The following is a 20,335-nucleotide window of genomic DNA, read 5'->3' as shown; positions in this document are numbered from 1 at the left end:
TTGTGTAGAAATATCCTAAGTCTAATTCATGCTGCTGGAGTGTCAATCAAACGTAGCACTGCTGGGCAGTTGTCGATCTGTTCCTCTTTTCCTAGCATAAGATTTTTTGGATGGCACCATGCTATTAGCAGGTCCAGCAGAGAGGCGGTGGCTGTAGGAACAGCAAGTTGCAAAGAGAAAACTTTCTGAAGCCTGGAGGTTTTGTCCCCATCCCCCATCTGCAAGGAGGAGGTTTTACATGCACGCCCATAGTCACCAGTGAGAATAAGACATACACACTCATACACCAACCCACAACAAAACCTGCACAGGCACAGCAGGGGAGCTCGCACCAGGAAGCTGACTTAACCCAAACCACTCAGCGATTTCTCGTCATACTATATCTGGGTCTGCTGCCACTGCTGCCTCCAGATGAACTAAACGCAGACTCTAGGACTGATTTGGCCAGTACGTGCAGTGCTACCTGGTTACTTCTTCTTTTTTTTTTTTTCTTTTTCTATAATATAATTGTTCTGATCTGGTTAAAAATAAGCCATCTGAAAACCAAGAACACAGAACTCCACTCTTCTTTTTTTCCTCCCCTATCTCGCTTAGAGTATTTGACTTCCGTAACGTTTATTTTCGACAGCCACTTTCAGCTTCCTGCGTCTGGTGAGTTCTTTTTTTTTTCCCTAAATGTCTCGATATAAATTTATATTCTGAATCAAATCCAGTGTTTTTAGTTTTACTTTCATTAATAAATTTCTGAAACTGATGTACACAATCAGTTTTAGTTTTAATACTGTCTGTTAAATCTTCAATATTGTGATAGTGTTAAACATTGGTCTAACCCCCCAGGTCATGTACACTGTCCTGGATTTTGGTTTGTTGCAAAGCTTTTTTCCACTTCAGCATAAAAAGGCCTTGTATAAAAGTAGAAAAAGTGACATGATGGGCTGTGCCATGCCAGTAATTTACATTTTAACTGATGGAAGAAAAAAGAAAGAAAAAGTGAATTGCTGTAAAAATGGTGGGTCTGGTTCTGATCCCTTTTGCTGTCATATGAACTATGAACCCAGCAGAGACACATGGGTAAACCTGCAGCGCCTCAAAGGACAGTTTGCTTCCTCATCCATAAAGTACACCGTGGCTGTGAGGAAACCGTTCTGTTTCATCTTAAATGGTTCCAAGCAACTTTAGATGAAGATTTTATTGTGAGAATTTGCGAACGGTGAAGTTTAGGTTATTAGCACCAAAGTGAGATTCAGATTTTGCTAGTATCTTTGTCACCAGTTCTGGTTGCAGTGGAAGCATGGCCCAGCTGGGGTCTGCCAAGCTTCTCCACCTTTGCTCTGAGCAGGAAGGGCTTCGTGTGCCGTCTAAATGTCCGCGGACGTAACTCTTCTCTTTCCTCTCACCCCCGCACCTTCTCCTCTGCTTTCTGAGCCAACCACGTCATGCTCCTGCTATGGGATCCCATTAGAGAGTGGTACGGGTGTGCATGCACTCGTGTGTGTGCACATCTGTGCTCACATTTTCAGGTTCTGCTTACAAAAACTGTCTCTTATATCATTTTATTGGCTGTGGGATGGTCTTGTCACATTGCCAAAGAGAGGTAGTTAATCTAAGAGGTGAATGAGGAAAGAGCGTACAGAGGCCGGAACCATCCTTCCGACAAAGATCCCCGCAAAAAATTTGAATGTGGCTCTAAGATTTTCTATCTTCTTTCAGCCGTGTTTCCACCTGTGGATGGGGCGGGAGTGGGGCTGTGGCATCCGGAGGAGGCCGGCTTTAACAAAGGATTTGTCCTGAAGAAAACATTTACAGAGGAAAAAGGTAGGATAAATGGGATTAGACAGTTGTTAGCAAACAGATGGGTTGGCATTTTTTTGATTTCAGTACATGCCTGTTTGCTGTTGCTGTCGGAATAAGGTGGAATTGGGCATTGCATTGTGCTGCTTTGTATTTTACCTTTCTGAAACCCACCACAAATGTTCCAGTAGAAAAGATCGTACACATATACTTGATTTCAGAATGTGGTTTAATTTCCTCTATCACAGGCAGGTCTGAAGATGTGTCGTACGAGTGAATTCCATTTAACCAGGGAAGGGAGACATGGATTTGATGTGAACACCCTGTTTCGGGCGTGGGGAGCCTCTGTAGGGTAGAAAAGCCCCATGACTGCTTGCTTCCTACTAAGACTAGATAAAGCCTTAGCAGGGCATAATACCAGGTTTCACATTCAATAGATTAGGTACTACAAACGGGGAAAATTAGTAATCTTATATTTATAGAGAATCTGTGCTTTTATAAGTAGTCTGTACTTGCTGTCTAAGTTCCAGAGCAAAGAATTAAAATACAATAAATGGGCCTGATTCTCATATATAGCAAGACAAATTCATAATCCATTGGCAGGGCAAAGTGGCTGTGAATTACTGTCATTTAATCCCATTTTAAGGTAGCTTTACTATGCTGGAGAGCTGTAACATGGCCTCACTGCACATTAATCAGAGGATAGTCTCTGTAACTACATGCAGCGCATTAAAACCATGAAGTTGGAGATAAACTTCCAGAACTACCTTTCCACCCCTGGCGACCAGCTTTCTCAGGAAAATGTTTGTATGTAGAACTTTAACAGATTCTGGTTCAGCCGGTCCATCGGGAGTGTGAATTTGGTGGTGAAATGGAGGCACCCTCCCTGCTGCGTGTGTCTGCCAGGCCGAGAGACTGATAGCAAAGCAGCATCAGCTGATTACAGCTGCCAGCACCAGTGATATCAGAGAGGCAATCCCTTGCACGGCAAACCATATAAAGCTTTGCAGTATTTCCAAACCACACTGGAAATAAGCAGAATTTGTGGTGGCCGTCTTGCAGGCTGAGCCTGCCGCCCATCTCGTAAAGCAACGGGGCTGCGTGAGCGGAAGCGCCTTTCTCTGCGGCGTGCTTTTTGATAACCCGTCAGGAGGACACGAAGATGTAGGGGTGAAAGTCTCTCTGTTTCTTGTCTTGCTATTGCTGTACAAATCTAGAGGGGTACAGGAACTGGCTAAGAGCTTTAAATGAAAAGGATTTTCACTGAAAAATGTCTCTTCTGCCTAAAAGAAACATCTCTGTTTTCTTTATAAAATACTAGTGCTATGATTCTATAACTCTAATTAAGAGAGAGTCAAATATTACTGAACACACTGCTCAAGTGGTTAAGTCAATTTGGCATTGACTATACAACAAAAACATTGCAAATTTTTTGATAGTGGTTTGATTATTTTTTGAGAACAATTAAAATGAATAATGGAAACTTGCCTGTTTCAAAGTCTTAACTTGGCATTTCAGAGCCTAACATCACTTCCAAATTAGGCTCTCATTTTTTGGTCAGTGGTATGTGGTTTTATTAAATCAGCAATTCTCAAATGTTTCCATGCTGTGAACAGAGCTTACAGCTGAAAAAAGTCTTGGGATAACCCCAGCATGGTAATCAAGAGAGGAAGCTGTCTGTGGCTATCTCAAGCCTGCTCTTAAAGCATTGCTGCTTTAAAATATTGGACAAGATCAGAAAAGTGTAACAAAGCAACATTAAATCAAAATTTGTGGGTTGTAACCTACCAACAACTATTTTCTGCAAAATCAAATACAGTTTCATGAATGTTTAGCAGAATTTAGCTGTGCTTCATTTCTGATGTCAGTGAAAAATCTGAAAACCTTCCTACCCCGCCAAAGAGAAACCTGGAACGAGAAAAACCTCTGTAATGCAGCAGTGAGCATGAGGACTGGGAGCCATTAGTACAGCACTTTGGTGTAACAGGTCTAAAATGAGCAGCTGCCAGAGCAGTAACGGGCACAACTGGCCGCATCCTGCTGGAGGCTTTGCTGGGGGGGGGCGAGGGGGGGGCTATTCCTGCCCCTCCAGCAGCTGGGTCATAGCTGGGAACGAAGCTTGAGCACTTACTGTATGCATGTTTATCCCGAAGTGAAAGAGGGTATGAAAACATCTGCTTGCTCCTAGACGTGCTCTTGGCTGTGCCCTGCATTTGTCACAGACCCTTTGATCTTTCCCGCCCTTCACAGTAGCTTGTAGCTGTGTCCGTGTTGTATTTTTGGCCTGAGAACCCTTATTTGGTCTGCAGTGACAGAAGTCAAGGAGAGCTGTAAATTCGTACCTGCTGAGGGTGGGACTGAGCTCGGCACGCTCCTCTCCCCCTGGCACAGTAAGTGGCCATAGGAACCTGCTCACAACCACACGTGGAGTCTGTTATTGGTCGGGGGGTTTCCCCAAGGGGGGACTGTGGCGACATAGCGCATCGGAAAGACCCAGCCTGTGCAGGAAGGAATGAGCGTCTTTTCCAGCGGCAGCTGGGATGAAGGGCTGCGGTTAGTGCAGAGCAATGCTTGTCGCTCGCCCTGGTTTGCAGGGCAGAGTGCTAGTCTAAGTAAGAGATGTTCATCCAGCTTGAAGTTGCTTTAATATCTGGTGATACGTCTTTTTCTCCTGACTGGGAGTGATTTGATTTCAAAGGTTATCCTGGTTATCTCATCTGTAAAACTACAGGTGAGGCTGGCTTTCCTAAAGCAGAAGTGGGAGGCCGAGACCCCCAGGTAGTCAAGCTGCTTTGGTTGTCGTCTGTGCGCACCGTCACTGAAATCCTGTGAGCGCTTTCACTCTAGCGAGACAGCCTTTCTCCTCTTCTTGTTGAAAGACATGTTAGTGGACACAGTTTATTTGCAGCCTGACTCTTTTAACTAAAATGACTGTGCTTAAAGACTGGTTAAGTCGCAGAGTTCAGAGTGTAGCCATTTTATTAAATTAATGACATCTGAATTATCTATTAACTTCCCCACATCTGTGTGCTTGTGTTTTCCTCATTAGGAAAATATATTATAAAATGTCCTCCTTAAAAATCCCTCATGTAATTTCTTTTGTTTTCATCAATATAAAAGCCAGTTTTAAAATTCATGCATCTTTCAAAGGAGTTTTAATCCTGGATGAAAAGCTGCTGTGTAAAATATCTCTGAATTTGAACCAAGTCTCCCAGGATTCAAAATCAAGCATGGGCAATATTCTTGCAATATTCAAGCTCTCCTAAAATCTCTCTCTTTTTTTTTAACGTGTTTGATCATTTTCATGCAAAATTGATAAAACCCAAGAAAATCAAGGAAAAATTTAAAATGTTCCTTTCCATGCCTCCCACTGAGAAACAGAAACTCTGTGTTGAGATTTACCATAGCACGGGGATTTGCCCAATCTTTTCACTAAATGAAAGCCAAATACATCAGTTTTAAGAACGTGCAATGGTTTCTCAAAAGGCTGAACTGAAGGAGTAACAGGGACTTGTATATTACTTTTGGTGCTAAGGAGTAGAGCCTTTTCTCCTCTTAATTTGCTCTATATGACCCACTGCTGCCTGCAATATTACACGTTTCATTAAAAAAAATGAGAAGAGATTAAGGCTATACAGGAACTGGAGAAAGGTGAAGGAAAGCAGGCTTGTATGGACACATTCTGCTCTGGCATATGGTTGATGTAAGCTATAAACCAATGTAAAAATCTGAATAACCAGGTGTAACTTGTGCTACTCCTTTAAAAAAAAAAAGTTGTCAGCATGCTCCTTTGAAATTGTGCTTTAATCCTAACGATGCATAGGATGTATGCAATTCAATGTGGGCAAGTAGGCACGCATATTTGTTGTGTTTATTTTAATCTGCTACGATTAAGGAATTCTAAGAAGTTCACATAGTGAGGAAAAAAATCTTTTCCTACCTATTCTGTAAATACGTATTAACTGATTTTACCCCAACGCCGGGTAGAGTGCATGAATCCTGGGTTGTGGTCTAGACTGTAGAATGCAACTCCTTTTTAACTTATAAAACAAATTAAAGGGCTAAAGTACACACGGGGGAAAACTATGATAATTGTACATTTTTATATTGCAACTTGCAAAGTGTTTAAAATTGTTTCCAAAAATGCTCTCAAATTTTTTGATTTTAACATACATGCATGCACGCACAAAAATTAAGAAAGAATTTAGAAGAATGGCAGTTTCACTCTGGCTGAAATCTAGACTATGATTTTAAACAGCCTAATATATACAGAGGCAAAAACAAACTTTTTGATGTTGGCAATTCTAAGGCGAAAAGTTAAAACCGTCAGCCAGTTTCTTAGTGTTATAAATTAAATAACCAACCAAATTATTATTGCTCACTTAATCCTGACTTTGTTCATTAGCTTTAGAAGTTTAACATACATTGCAACAAAACTAGTCACATACAGTGAATGTGTTCCTCCTGAAATTAAAAAAATTCGATGTGCTTTATCCAGAAGTCATTATTTTGAATTGTTCAGTGTCAAAGGATGCATCATTATTTGCTACTCAAAACATGTAGACATTCAATGCATATTTTCTTATCACAAAACATGCAAAAATAATCTTCCATCAAACACTGGATAATTCTGTTCTAACACTAATATTTTCCTCCTCCACCTTTTGCCTCCCATGAAATCAAACTTACGCAAATGCTACATAGTTTAATGAACATGGAGAACCTACTTCTACCCCCCTCTAGTCATGGGGAGAAGATCTGGGCTTAAGAGTCTCCTATTTTTTAAATTTGTGGTATGCATTTTGTTTAAAAAAAAAAAGTGATGAAAGCTCGGTAAGCAACTCCTCTGTGTGTTTAAGTGAGCAAAGTTAAACTTGAGGAGACAGCTTAAAGTAACCTTGGAGCCCTTGCGAGGGATCTGTGGAGGGCAGTGGAGAAATGTTAGGACACTTTTTTTTTTTTTCCCCCCAGACTTTTTAACATTGTGGAGGGTTACGTCAGCTGTATTGTTCATATATTAACAGCTAGCTATACTGTTTATATTAATTACTTGTAACATGGCAGTGTTTCGGGGACCTGACCAGGAAGATCTGGTACTGTGCAAATGAATAAGAGAAGACAGGTCTGACCCTAGGTTAGAGTCAAAACACCCTGAAGTCAGTAGAAATAGTCCTTTCTACCGCAGCGGGCTTGACACAAGCCCAGGAAGAGAGAAAGCCATTTCACCCCCATACAAGTGTGCATGTGGGGTTGACAGCTTGTTAGTTTTGACATTTTATCATCTTACACATCTGTGGGATTTAATATAAATCTGTGCATCTCCTTAACAACAAATTATCGTAACATATTGCGATTGTGTCTAAAAAAAAAAAAAAAAAGTAACAGCTAGAGTAGAAACATAAGACACTGATCTATCCATTGTGTACCTATGTTACTGCAAATTCAGGTCTATCTGAACAGCCATTTCTGCATGTGTATACAAATACACATGCAGATTTAAATATTTTCCTTTATTTCTACATATAAAGACTACAAACATTTCAACAATGCATCCATTGTTTGATGCAGAATGTATATGCAGGTTTTGGAATGAGGGTAAGATATTTTATATTGAATATTTGTCTCTTTTGTGTCACAATCTGTAGCAAAATCTTCCACAAATGTACCTGTGCATGTATATATGTATTTTTATGTAGACACAAACATGCATGCACATATGTATGTCATGTATTTTTGTGTACATGAATGTATGAATTCATTATTGAAATAGTTACAGTTTTTGAATATATGCTATTTCATCTTTGGATATTACTGTGTATATATACATATATAATCATATGCATCAAGTCTAGCAAATAATGTGCCATTCTGAAAAAAAATTACAAGTGTTCATTTAAAACTAACAGATATTAATAATGTATAAAAGAGAAATGGGTACTTCAAGATGACTATACTCATATCTGTAGGTAGCCAGTCAACTACTAAAAACCTGGGGAAAGGGCTAGACTTTATGGAAAGAGAACACAATTGTTTGAGGTTGTGGATAAGAGAGTACCTCAAATTTGATGAGCCAAAAATCTGAGGAGATTTTGAAGAGTTAAGCCAGTTAAAAAAAAAAAAGAACAATAAAAAGAAACCAGCAACTACAAAATATGCCTTTTTTGACTTGTCTCAAACTTCAAGAAAGGCTAACTGTGTTAAAGAAGGATGTAACATGAAAAACTTGAAGTGGTTGGGGCTCAAGCTGCAAACACTTCCATGTGTGAATAATTCTACACATTGTATTCTCATTGAAGTCAAGTAAGTTACTTAAATACTTTGCGTGTTATAAGATTAGTCCTTCAGTTTGCTTATGATGAAATTAGACATGAAAACTTGCATTAAAACTGGAGGTCCATTCTGATCTACAGAAAGATTTTTTCATAACTACATGTAGTAACGCCACAGTCAGTGCATAGAGGTTTATCCATGTTCATCCCCATGCATGTCTGTATCCCTGTCTGCACCCAAAAGTAGTTCTGTATCAGCAGTGAATATAAGTATATATATGTATACAAATATATACACAAATATATATGCAAAAATAGGGACTATGAGGGAACTTAGATGGCTGACAAACTTCTATGCACAAACACGCATGTAACATTTGCATGTCAGCTGCTTCATGTGAGGCCATATCCATGGTGAAATTCAAGACGTGCTTAAAAGCAGAGAATAAAGATTATCCCAGGGATGGGCAGGAAGGGCAGGCTGACATGCTGGTACCTGGTAGAAGGCACACGCTCAGTAAGCGCAAAGGAGGAGTACGAGGCATGTGCAATGCATCAGGCATGACACGCTGCTCCATTTCTACTGAGTTTGGTGGCTATTGGATCAGACGGCAACTGGGCCATCGGCTGGTTCTCTGTGAAGGGGTGAATTTCCTACACTAGATTTACTCAAATTTTAATTTGGAGAGGATGCAACGTTTATACTGGAAATGGGTCATTCTTGAAAATGCCTGGTAGTCCCTTGAGTACCGCATGGTCTGTAGGTAATCAAGTCGTGCCATAAATATGTGTTTAAAGAAACAAAACAAAACAAGAAACCCTTCAGACCCGTGGCTTGAGTTTGAAGCAGGTACTTAGCACTGCCAGCTTTCATGGCTTCTCTTGAATTTGAGATCTCAGATCAATACACTAGAGTCTTAGAGACTTTTTGTTGATTTTTAGAGTGGTTCTAATTATTTGTGTTCATGCCTAACTTGTAAGTGGCTGAATCAAGGTGTGATTAGTCACAGCTAGATGATCCTTGAATATAAAATAAATATTTCCTTTGTTTAATTGGATAATTAAAATTAGGGCTAAATAGTTTTTTCTCAGTGATTCTAGTGCTTAATTGAATGGATCTTCAGACCTGTCATTATCCACTGCCTACATGCATTCATTATAGGTACTATCACTAAACTAATGAACTGGCAGCTGTTACTTTAGGCTAAAATATCTCATTATACAGCTATATACATATGTGCATGTGTGCAAGCATGTGTGTAAATGTACATTTGCTTATAAGGAAAGCTTTTGTTCCCTTACTAAGACTTCATGTCTGATTTCAACTTCCAAATAATATTGATCTGTATTTATCATTATTTTATAGCAAAATGTGGATTTTTCCTTTAAACCTGATAACTTGACTTAGCTTGCTAATAATAAAGTTGCCAAGATGACTGAATACTTGTTCCTAAATCCCCTTTTCAGTTTCAGTTGTTAAAACTGCCAAAGAAAAAAATAGAGGTTTAAATTTCCAGGTACTGTCTTGACCCTGCAGTAGCACTTTTTTTTTGGCAAATGTTACCAAGAAAGTGTGGGGTTTTTTTAACTTCATGAATTTGGAAGTTTTAAAAAACTTTATTTTTTCTTTTTTTTTAATAATGAAGCACTGAAATTTTAAAACAAGTAAAGGATTTCAGTTTGTGAATAAGAAAAAAATTTCTAAGTTGGTATGTCTGCAAAGTTGTTATGTTAGGACCCTTTCTTTTTTAATGTTTGAAGACATTTGTTTTTGAGAAGGTAAGACATCCTGTCTTTGAAAATATGGGTTCATCGAATGTTGCTTGTTCTTCTAACTTTAGGAAACCATTGCAGGTGTGACTTTTTTTTAAGGATAAAATGGCTGTATAAAAACTCTCATCCAAGCTTCTATGCATCCTCACAATTCTTTAAAATATAAAAACACATTGACTGATAGTCTGGCAATTAATCCATCAGTATCATAAATATACCAGGTATCTGAAGCATCTTGCCGGTGTAATACAGTTGGCCATCTTGCTGTTGGGCCAGACAAGAATGATGGATCCGGCAGTAACCTGCTTGGAAAGGGAGTAAGTTGAAGGCAGATTTCTTGGTGCTGTAGTGTGCGGAAAAGACTTGGAAAGATATGCGGCTGTAAGGTAAAGTCCTCTGTGAGGCAGTTCTTCCTCCTGACAGTGGTACTATGTCCAAAAGCCACTATGGACGGAAATGGTGACACTATCTGAGGGGCAAAGAGGCTGTTTCCTAGATCGGCAAGATCAGGACAACTTAGAGCTATGGATCAAAATCCTTTAAAAATGAGTTTAAAAAACAGGAGGCAGGAAATGCACATGTCAGAGCACCAGCTTAATGAATGCCTGAAAGGAAGCCGTCACAGCGAGGGGCCATCCGCTTGTGGACCAGCAGCGGAGTTCGAACGGACTGCAGCTGGTGTATTAGTTTTTGGTAGTCCCATGCTGTGCTGGCAAAGGCATGTGCAGCAGTCTGGAGGTTTGCATCTGCATGGAGCTAGTACAACTCTTGTACGGAGCTGAAAACAAAGGGCCATGCATGACCTTGGCTCTCTGGTCATCTAACTGGGCATCCAGACTGGATTCATGGTGCCCACAAGGTCTCCATCACAGGGGCCAACCTTCTCCCTGCTCTTATTTTCTGGTTGCTGCCCCTAACTGGGCAATAGCATCCCTGTCCTCTCTGGATTTACTGCCCGCCTGCCGACCCTCACTGCCCCTGGGATTGCTCTCGGATCCGCTCTGCAGTGCTCATGGCATCCACCGAGGGGAAGGTGTCAGCTGCAAGTTGCTCTTGTCAGTGAGGATAGTTTCCAATTCTCCTTCCTCTCCTTGATAGCCTCTAAGTAAGAGATGCAACAGGTGTTTTCAGACTGTGCTGCAGATGCATAACAAACAGTGATTATAATCAACACGATAGGGAAAAAAAAACATAGAAACTGTTTTGCAGGCCAAATCTCTGTGTGAGGTGGAACTTGGTGTGATGTAAAGAGGAGAAATGTGGGCAGGCAAAGCCAATTCATGCCTTCGTGAATGTATGTATTCAAGTACCGCACAACAAAGGGAAGTCTCTCCAGTGTTTTCAACTTTCTGTTAGCACAGATACTCTTGTTTCCTTGCAATATCGGTTCCCTTCAAGAGCCAGCTTATGCAATGCTCAAGCTTAAAAATTACCCAGGTTATGCCCTGGTATCAACAGGAACTGCAGTAAGCTGTAATTGTGGTAGGGACCGGATAATGGCAATAATGGTTAGTATGTTAATTGCTTTAGCTCTCAAAAACACTTCTGACTGGCTGATCAGTGTAATGTCTAAAAAGCCTGTTGTCTTGCCTACTTATTCTTGCTTACATATGAGCTAATCCCCTTCAGACCCCAGCCTGCCCAAGGTTCCAGTATCAATATCCAAGATGGGGTTTGAAAGTAGGATTTGCTGACTCTTTATGGTCCCCAGGTCATTCGACATTCTCCATCCCCTGCAGACGTCTCGCTGCAGTGAGCCTATGCCCATCTGTGTGCTCGTAGTGACCTTTAGTAGATGCCAGAGGTATTCCTGGGATAAATGAAAACCCCATTTATTTCAGAGGATAAACTTACCCCTTCTGATATAAATAGTCCTGCTTTCATCTCTTGGTAGAATATTTCAACAAATATTAGATTCCTTTTTCATGCAATGTGTATTCATGTGGATCCCGAACCCGCAAAGAGCTTGGTGTTGCTGTGCCCCCTTCCCATACTGTCGTGTTATGGGAGCACAACACCGCCTACCTTTCCATAACGTATTGGGGCATGCTAAAGCATGGGACTGCTGCCCCAGGGGAGCAGGAGCAGGCGCCATGCCTGCAGGATAGCTGCAGCCTGCAGTTCCTGGACAGCAGCAGCCGTTCTGCCCCAGCGTGGTGGTATCGCAGGTGCCCCCGGCGCTGGAGTGGGCACACGCAGGCCACAGCTCTGCCCTCCGCTGGGAAAGGTTAGGGTTGCCAGAAACCCTGAGCGTGCTGAGTTTCGGAGGCTGCGACGTGACCCGCCTCTGCTGCGGGGACCCAGAGGGTGAAGCTTCTCGTGCTCCGGGCCCACGCTGTGAGTCAAGTCCGAGTGCTGTGAAGCCACATACAAGCGCTAAATACAAGTTGCTGCTAGTGCCCTATATTGCAAAGAGAGTGGGAACAAAAATATGAAAGCAAAGAAAATGAAGGTTGCGTTAGTTATGGAGACAGTATCATACAGTTGAAGAAATGTTGCTCTATGTAAAACTGCAAGAATTTTATTTGCAGTTAAATACAAAAAGTCATTAAAAGTCACTATTCAGAATGATTGCATCAGAATTAGACATATATTCCTATTCTTGATAATATTAAAAGAAAACCTTCACAATACCATTCAAGTAAAATCTTCAATTAGTGTGAGTGATGAAAACATAAAACAAAATAGTGTGAAAGAAGGTATAGGTGTATATATCTGGAATTCCAGCTGTAAAATTAACTTCATAAAATTTGTAAGATTTGGAAAACTGAACTGCAGGAAAACATTTCTTCAGCAGCATAAACTCAACTGCTTGTTATTAGAAGTTTTTGTGCAGTCTTTTAATGGGTGCAGCATATTGCACTGTCAGATCTAGTCTGTAGTACATAAGAGAAAAAGGAATGGAAGCTTTTGCAAATATTTACACAACTGGTTTTATGCTGATGCTTAGAACTACCCTATCTGGGCAATCTTTAAAGGACATTGTTTTCTACTGATGTTTAATCTAAAGGATTATTTCCATTGAGGTGAACTAGCATAATTATTTTAATACACTAACATTTTTCTTGTCCTAAGACTGTGTCAATGACAGGCTATGTGCATAATTAAAAATACAACTTGAATATGCACGTATGTGGTACCAATAGTATGTAAAGGAGTGTGAACTCCAGATGGCTGCAAGCAAAAGCAAGATCAGGACCACTGACTGCCATCTGTCCACAGGATCAGAATATGGACCCTGTTATGTACTCTTCATTTTTATTCATCAATGGAATGGAAATCAATACAATTTGCTTTGGAAACATCCCTGTGCTGTCATCGTGGGATGCTTCAGTGTTTGTTACTGTGTATGTTGACTAGCTATGCCCACTAGCCCATAACGCCTTTTTTAATCTTTAATTATTTATATATTTTCTTTTCAAAATAGGCAACATAATCAGATCCATTTATCAACAAACTGAGTAACAGAACAATTCTTTTATCTGTCTTTCTCTATTTTGGCATTAATGAAATAGCAAAAGCCACAATATGGACATCTTTATTTTTCCCCACTGTCAAATATACACAAAAGAACGAGACTAAAGGCATTAAAGACTACTTGCACAAAGGAAATGTTTGCTCTGAAAAGGAGACTTTGTACGTGCTAGCTTTCTCCCGGGAGCATGCAGTTTTGTCTGAATCATATGCTGCCGGGCTGCGGTGAATTGTGGTGTTCTCAAACTGCACTGCTGACACAATTTTGAAGTAGACTGCCCTGAAGGAAAGATGATGATGCACTGAAGTAATTGGACTGTGCATCCCGCATAGACTTTTTGAGTTTTGCATAGTTACATTTTTGTAAATATCCTGTTTAATTTCCTTGAGAGGTAATTAAATTTAGGGGGAAGAGGAGGAAAAAGTAGTGTTAGACCTCTTTCAGTTTTAAAAGCAAATTTTCAATTGCTCTCACGAAACCTTAAGTTCATGGAACTGCTAACTTCCCGGCAGGCAGGAATGCTGCCCATCGGGCCTCAGCCGCCATCCAAATTCTGCGAATCGTACGTACATCGTGAAAGCATCCGCGGCGCTTGCAAATCAGGAAGTGCAGACTGTTGCAATGGCTCCTCTAAGTGCCCGTAACTGGAGCAAGCGTGACAGCTGCCAGCCAGGCTCCACGCGGCGTGGATAAAATACGAGGCACAGGCCAAGCCCTGGGTGCTGCTGCTTTCGGCTGGTCTCTCGGGCTGAAGGAACGGCAGGTCTGCCAGCAGCTGGAGGCATGAGAGGAGGTAGGATGCTGCCTAAGTACAAAATGGAAGCAGAGGAGTTGTCGGTAGCAGTTGTCGATGCCTGTAAAATCGTCTCTAAGCTCCTCCAGTGCTTTCCTCTTCTTTCCTTTTTAAAGTCCTTTATGAAATAAGCTGAAGCATTGAGCGTATTTCTAGCACACTCTGCAAGATTACTATTGCTATCTACTCTTTCTAGTACGCTCTACCAGAAATATGGGGGGTGAGAGGAGAGAGTGTGAGGCTAGTGAAAATGGAGTATGTTACCATAACGTAGCGTATGTGCTTTTCATGGCCATCATTTATTTCTGTGCTAACAACCTTAAAATCTGCTTCTCCCTTCATATATGAAGGAGGCAGAAATATATTATTTATGTAATGCACAGAGAAAATTTTGAAATTAAGCTGTCATTTTTTTAAACTAGTTTTGCTGAGCAGAACTAATTTTCCTTCAGTTTTGCAAGTAGTGATTTTCATAGCATTTTGTGCGTAGCCGCTTTCTCCCTGTGTGAGCAGTGAATCTTCCACACAGCTAGTGGGGAAAAGATAAATGCTTTCAAAATAGGAGAATTTGCCTGAATGCTGGCAGGAACTCAAAAGCAGTTACATACTGTCAGGAGGTACTCTCAGTTCAGTTTTACAACAAACTTAATGTAACTATATCTCCTTCAAATGAAATTGTTTGGCTGGAGCAGCATTCGTGATATGGCTTCCTTTGGCTTGTGCTTACTTGCTTGTTGAAAGTGATTTGTAAGAAAATTTTTTAACATTTTTGTATTTTTGCTGTGAATCCTATGTTACTTTAGAAAACCATAATGGTTCACGTCGCTCAAGAGTCACATCCGAAGTCTTTTCTTCTTCATTGTTGCGAGTGGTTCTGTGTTATTGTTCATTATAGAATAGCTTACATCAGTTAATGAAGGGCTTTTTTTCTCTTGACTACACCTAGAAATCATGGGTATGTTTCCAAGGGAGTCTAAACTGACTGGTCAAGGGTGATTCAGGTTTTTGGTAGAGTCTTGGTTAAAGTCAGAGGCAGCAAATGCCTTTCTAAAAGCAGATCAGGAACAGTTATATCAAAGTTAACTTGATTTTATTAGTTCTTGAGACAAGCGGAGGGAAAAAGTAGTTGGTCTCAGTGGAGAACAGCAGAGATGATAGAACCGTTAGCCCTGCCCTGGTGGAGCAGCAAGAAGCTTATTTACATGAATGGCTGTTGCACAAACAGCTGGGTGGGAGGGAATGACAAAGTTCAGCATCCTTGATGCAGAGTACTCCCCATGGCTGTCCAAAGACATATCCAGGAAACTGTACCTTGACCAAGAGCGTTCTGTTTTCTGTGGTTTATAAATGTTACATGTTATTTTTACTCTTCCAGAAACATAATTTGACTCACTGAAGAATTAAAACTGACAGCACCACAGAGCTGTGTGGGAGAAAAGGGGATTTTAGACTCAAGTGACACAATCAAATCTTGAAGTGAAGAAGTTTGGATGGCTTCTCACCAAATGGAAGTGATCTAGAGAGCCCTCTGAGAACGTTGCATCTCCGCATCCAGCTCCTACTGCGTCGAGACGGTGCACTTGGACCTGGACATTAATAAAATGCTGGATTCAATCAAGTGTGTACTGGTGGGAGACTCCGCAGTGGGGAAAACATCACTCTTGGTACGTTTCACCTCTGAGACTTTTCCAGATGCTTACAGACCCACTGTGTATGAAAATACGGGAGTGGATGTCTTCATGGATGGTGTACAGATTAGTCTAGGTCTTTGGGACACATCTGGCAGTGATGCCTTCAAAGGCATTCGTCCCCTCTCATACCAGCAGGCAGATGTGGTGTTAATGTGCTACTCAGTGGCAAACCACAACTCCTTTCTAAACCTGAGGAATAAATGGATTGGCGAGATCCGCAACCACTTGCCCCGCATCCCCGTATTGGTAGTGGCTACTCAGACTGACCAGCGAGATACAGGGCCCTACAGTTCCTCCTGCATCAGCCCGATGGACGGAAAGCGCCTCGCCCAGGATGTCCGGGCCAAAGGCTATTTGGAGTGCTCTGCCCTCAGCAACAGAGGAGTGCAGCAGGTGTTCGAGTACGCGGTCCGCACGGCGGTCAATCAAGCCAAAAGACAGAACAGGCGGAAGCTCTTCTCCATTAACGAGTGCAAGATCTTTTGAGTCCCGTCAGCAGTGGTTTTGCCCATGTTCGCTCTTTCTTTCTTTGCACAAAGATATATCTATCAGCAGAGACAGTGGAAGGCAAATCAAAGGAGGACTCCTGGCAGGATCACAGAGTACAGGTGCCCCTAATGAGACAGAGAGATGCTCTGTCTGATCTGCCTTTCTTTTTTCTTTTTTTCCTTTCCACAGGTACTATCTTTAAAAATGAAAGGTACAGGTAAATGCCCTTCTTCACAAATCTGTGTATGGACTTTGCCAGTCTGGACTGGCATGGGCCTAGTTGGGAGATTTACAGATCATAGCTGTGCTGATTTTATTGTTGTCATTGATGTTTCTCAGTTGTTGGTTTGTCTGCATTTATTTAATGATGGAAACTTCTGCCCGGATCTAACCCTCTGCTGACAAGTCGGTCCATGTGGAATTTTTGTATTCTAAGAACTTTGTACATAAAGTCTGACCACTGTGTAATCTATTTAAAAGACTTTTGTATATGTTGTAAAATCCCGACAGAGATTATTTTCATATACTGGAAGTTCTTCCTGTAGCTAGCCACAAAAGCAAATTGTCCTATCCATAAAACAATGGCCTGCAGCCTAGCAGTTCTTACACATGTCCAAGTTACTACACAATAGTAATCAAATCCAGTGTGTCCAGTGCTGGAGTGATCAAAAATTACTGACATTTGAGAGCTGTCCTGCAGCTTTGAGATTTATTTTGTTATGTTTGTCTCATTCCTAGCAGACTTGAGACTGTCTCAACAATGTCATCAATGATAGGATGAACTGGGAGGAAACTAACCTGATTTCTTCCTAAACTTGACCTAGTTAAAACCCTAGAGGGGTTGGCTTGCAGTCAGGGCTGGTTTAGGTATATGGGTGGGGTGACAGAGATCTGTGCTATTGCCTCTGTTGCCCCTGCAGTATTTCTGGTGGCAAAAGATTTCAGTCTGCAGGGATGGAAGGTATTTTTTCAGGAGAACTAAAATTCTCACATTTTTAGTATGCTTTTTTTTTTTTTCCAAACAGTGGTTTTATTGAAAGTAGTCACTAAATGTAATACAAAATTAAGTGCATGGCAATGTTGTATGCACATATTTAGAATGGCTGAATAACTTTTTTGGTGTTTGCATACTGAGCATAATTACCTGGATTGTATGAAACAAAGAGTGAAACAGGCTTTGCATCCTGGGGAGCCTGGCAAATATAAGAGTCAAATCCTGAGGTACTTGGGAGTTACTCTCCTGCAGAGAAAGCCAGTCTAAGGAGGTGGGAACTCCACATGTGTAAGAGAGCTCTACTGGAAGATGGATGTTGGTTCAGCACACAATGTCATAAATTCTTTGTGATTTGCAGTGTCCCCCATCTCTTTATGTTATCTATGCAAAACCCTCTGCTCCGCGGCATCCCTCAGATCTTGCAAATCTGTCTCATCCCAAAGTTTCTGCTGCCCACAGCAGAAATCCCTTCGGGGGATTTCTTAGTGTGCCAAGATTTTTGTTCTCTTTCCCTGTCCTTTAGCTAGCCCAGAACTGGCTTTCGAGAGGCTTATAGCATAGCGTCAGGAGAGGTGGCACATGAAACTGTAGGATGAGTCTCTCTCCCCGTGGATCCCAAGAGAATGACCTCAGTTTTGAATGAGACCTAACTCATGTATTTCAATAGGAATGGATGCAATGGCTTACCTGATTCAAATCCAAGGTGGGATTTCGGGAGTTACCTTACTTAGCAAATAAGCTATAGCTCAGATTTACCTACAGTTTCTTCCTGAAAAAGCAACCAGGTGCTCTTCTCAGTGCTCTGTTCTTCCTCTGAGCTTCTCTATGAAGGGAAATTACAAATTAAATCGTTCTCCTCCTACGAATCCCAGAGATGATCTGACTTGTGAGGTAGTATTTGCCTTATGGCTGCCTTGAAGAGCAACTATGCACCCACCACCTCCCAGGCTGGTGAATATTTAGTGCTCATCAACCTTATTTGAAGGGAGACTTCTTGTCATAAAATACATATTGGTCTCATGTGAGGCTTTTGTATCAGCTTTAAATCCTTACAAGCTTCTGCACCTAGAACACAAGACGAGGGTTCCTGTCACCACCCAGCCTTCCTGTGATATTCTCTTTCCTGCCACTCTTTCTCGTTCTAAAACTTCAGGCATAGACTGCAAACCCTTTGCCCCCTGAAACACTAAAATTGATAATGTTTGTAAAAGAACCTGAACTGCATGATACTTATGTGTAGTTACATAAGTGCCTACATATTTGCAGTCCTCAATTAAAGACCTTTTGCCTTTTGGAACATACACCTTTCTACATCTCAGCTCTTGCAATGCTTCTTCACTGACAGTTGTGTTTTTTGTAACCCTAATTTAAAAGTAGCTATTGTTACTGTTTGAACATTAAAGAACACATGCAAAATATCACATTGTAAATCTTCAAATCTGTTATTTTTAGAAGTTTCTGTTATGGTCTCCCCCCCCCCCCCCCACTAACTGATTTAACACTTGGCTTAGTCAACTTTTTTTGAGATACATTTTTGCCACCAGGTTCCATTAAGTGTTTTTTTTTTGTTCTGTAGGTTAAGCTTTGTTCACAACAGTTCATACATATATATATTTTTAATGATTGGAAGAATTAGTAACTGCTAGGCCAGGATGCTATGCTGCGATATCTGCCATGGGATGCTGGCATTCACTGGCCAGAAGGCTGCAGAGTGGCTGCAGACAGTTGTATCAAAGTCAGATGAACGTGTGTTCCAGAATTACAGCATGAGTGAAATTCCCACTTCATCTATATTTGTTTCACAAGGCTTGTTATGGTGTGTTACAAAATGAAGGAATGAAGGTTTGTTTGCAGCGAGGCAAAGGAGATAGGATTCTCAGACGTGTGAGTTGACAATCCGGCATGCAGGGGGAATTTTGGGGTGTCTTGATGTGCTCTTGATGGTGGGTCCTAAAATCAATGCAAGGTGTGATGTCACTGGGCAAAAGCAGGCTGATTTTTAGTATCAAATCAGAGATATGAAATGGATGAAGGGAATTGTGGTTTGGTGCTATATGAAAAAAAACTGGTCCAATTTTCACAGCCTTGCTATTTACAAGCTCTCAAAGCTAAAAGGCCCATTTCATTGGGAACAAACAGTGAAATACATTATTTTAGTATCAGTAATTATGTAGCTTTCCCTGAGCTACACAACTGATGTGTCCAAGGAGTGTGGCATCTCAGATGTGGAGAGCAAAATCTGGACATAACAGAAATCAGTGGAAAACCCCTTTGGGTCTGAATGAGGACCACAGAGTTGTCAGCATGCTGACTTAACACTGGGTTTTACGGAGCGACTCAGCCCCACAAAGCATCGAATCCAGCACGGTGGCTTTGACAATGCCCAGCACGAAGTATGTGGGGTGGATGCAAGTCCGCAGGTCCGCAGTACCCTGCTCTCACCTCAGGTCTCGACCTCACCAAAGCCTTGAAATGCTGGGTTTAATCCTCCTTCCAGAAATGCTGTCAGCATGAATTACATAGCTGTTCATGTTGTTTTGAGAAATATCAATTTTTTTTTTTTGAGTGATATGAGATGTTGGGGCCACCTCCTGTTTGTTTCATATGGAAAGATGATTCCTCTTATCAGTTTTGAATACACAGACTTTAAAATGTCATTTTTTTGTCTGCAGCACGGCCTCAGCTGAACAGCTGCTTGGGTTGGGGATTGTGCGACGGCAACGGCGCCGCGTGCCGAGGTGAAACGCGCGGCCCTCGGCGCGGGTGGCAAGGCAAGGCAAGGCAGGGACAGACCCCTTAGGCCTCCCGTAAAACCATACCAGGGTTGTTTTGCTAACATTACTTGGGCAACGGGGTCCTTGGGTACAGCTTTGTGATAAGAATCTGCCTCTGATATTCAAAAGAGATTCAAATGACAGCTGGGCAAAATTAGTTTCAACTTCTTTTCCTCTGAAAAACGGCAGGTTTGGGGAGGATAAAACACCGTGCAGCCTCATGTCCGTTGGGTTGAATTTTTTCAGCTAGGAGAAGAAACCTTGCCCAAATGCTCCATTTCAGCCT

At 41.4% G+C, this 20,335-nt stretch overlaps 1 protein-coding gene across 3 annotated transcripts; it reads left to right on the top strand.

Annotated features, from left to right (window-relative positions):
* Window positions 1–314: 314 nt before the first annotated feature.
* On the top strand, window positions 315–18,693 carry RHOH (ras homolog family member H). 3 transcript variants are annotated; one of them, XM_026093565.2, is made up of 3 exons: window positions 315–651; window positions 1,711–1,815; window positions 15,477–18,693. In XM_026093565.2, exon 3 carries the CDS (start codon window positions 15,703–15,705, stop codon window positions 16,276–16,278), a length of 576 nt encoding a protein of 191 aa, XP_025949350.1. In that variant the 5' UTR covers window positions 315–651; window positions 1,711–1,815; window positions 15,477–15,702; the 3' UTR covers window positions 16,279–18,693. The 3 variants fall into 3 exon arrangements, with proteins under 3 accessions (XP_025949350.1, XP_025949351.1, XP_025949353.1); XM_026093566.2 differs by lacking the exon at window positions 1,711–1,815; XM_026093568.2 differs by lacking the exons at window positions 315–651; window positions 1,711–1,815 and adding an exon at window positions 14,029–14,101.
* Window positions 18,694–20,335: the final 1,642 nt, after the last annotated feature.

Source organism: Dromaius novaehollandiae, chromosome 4 (genome assembly GCF_036370855.1).
Source record: "Dromaius novaehollandiae isolate bDroNov1 chromosome 4, bDroNov1.hap1, whole genome shotgun sequence".
In the NCBI taxonomy this organism is placed as follows: Eukaryota; Metazoa; Chordata; class Aves; order Casuariiformes; family Dromaiidae; genus Dromaius; species Dromaius novaehollandiae.
This window is presented reverse-complemented; position numbering and strand designations above follow the sequence as displayed.

What these genes read in the sequence shown, in the direction of transcription:
- RHOH (XM_026093566.2), top strand. Translation starts at nt 15,703, where the DNA reads ATGCTGGATTCAATCAAGTGTGTACTGGTGGGAGACTCCGCAGTGGGG.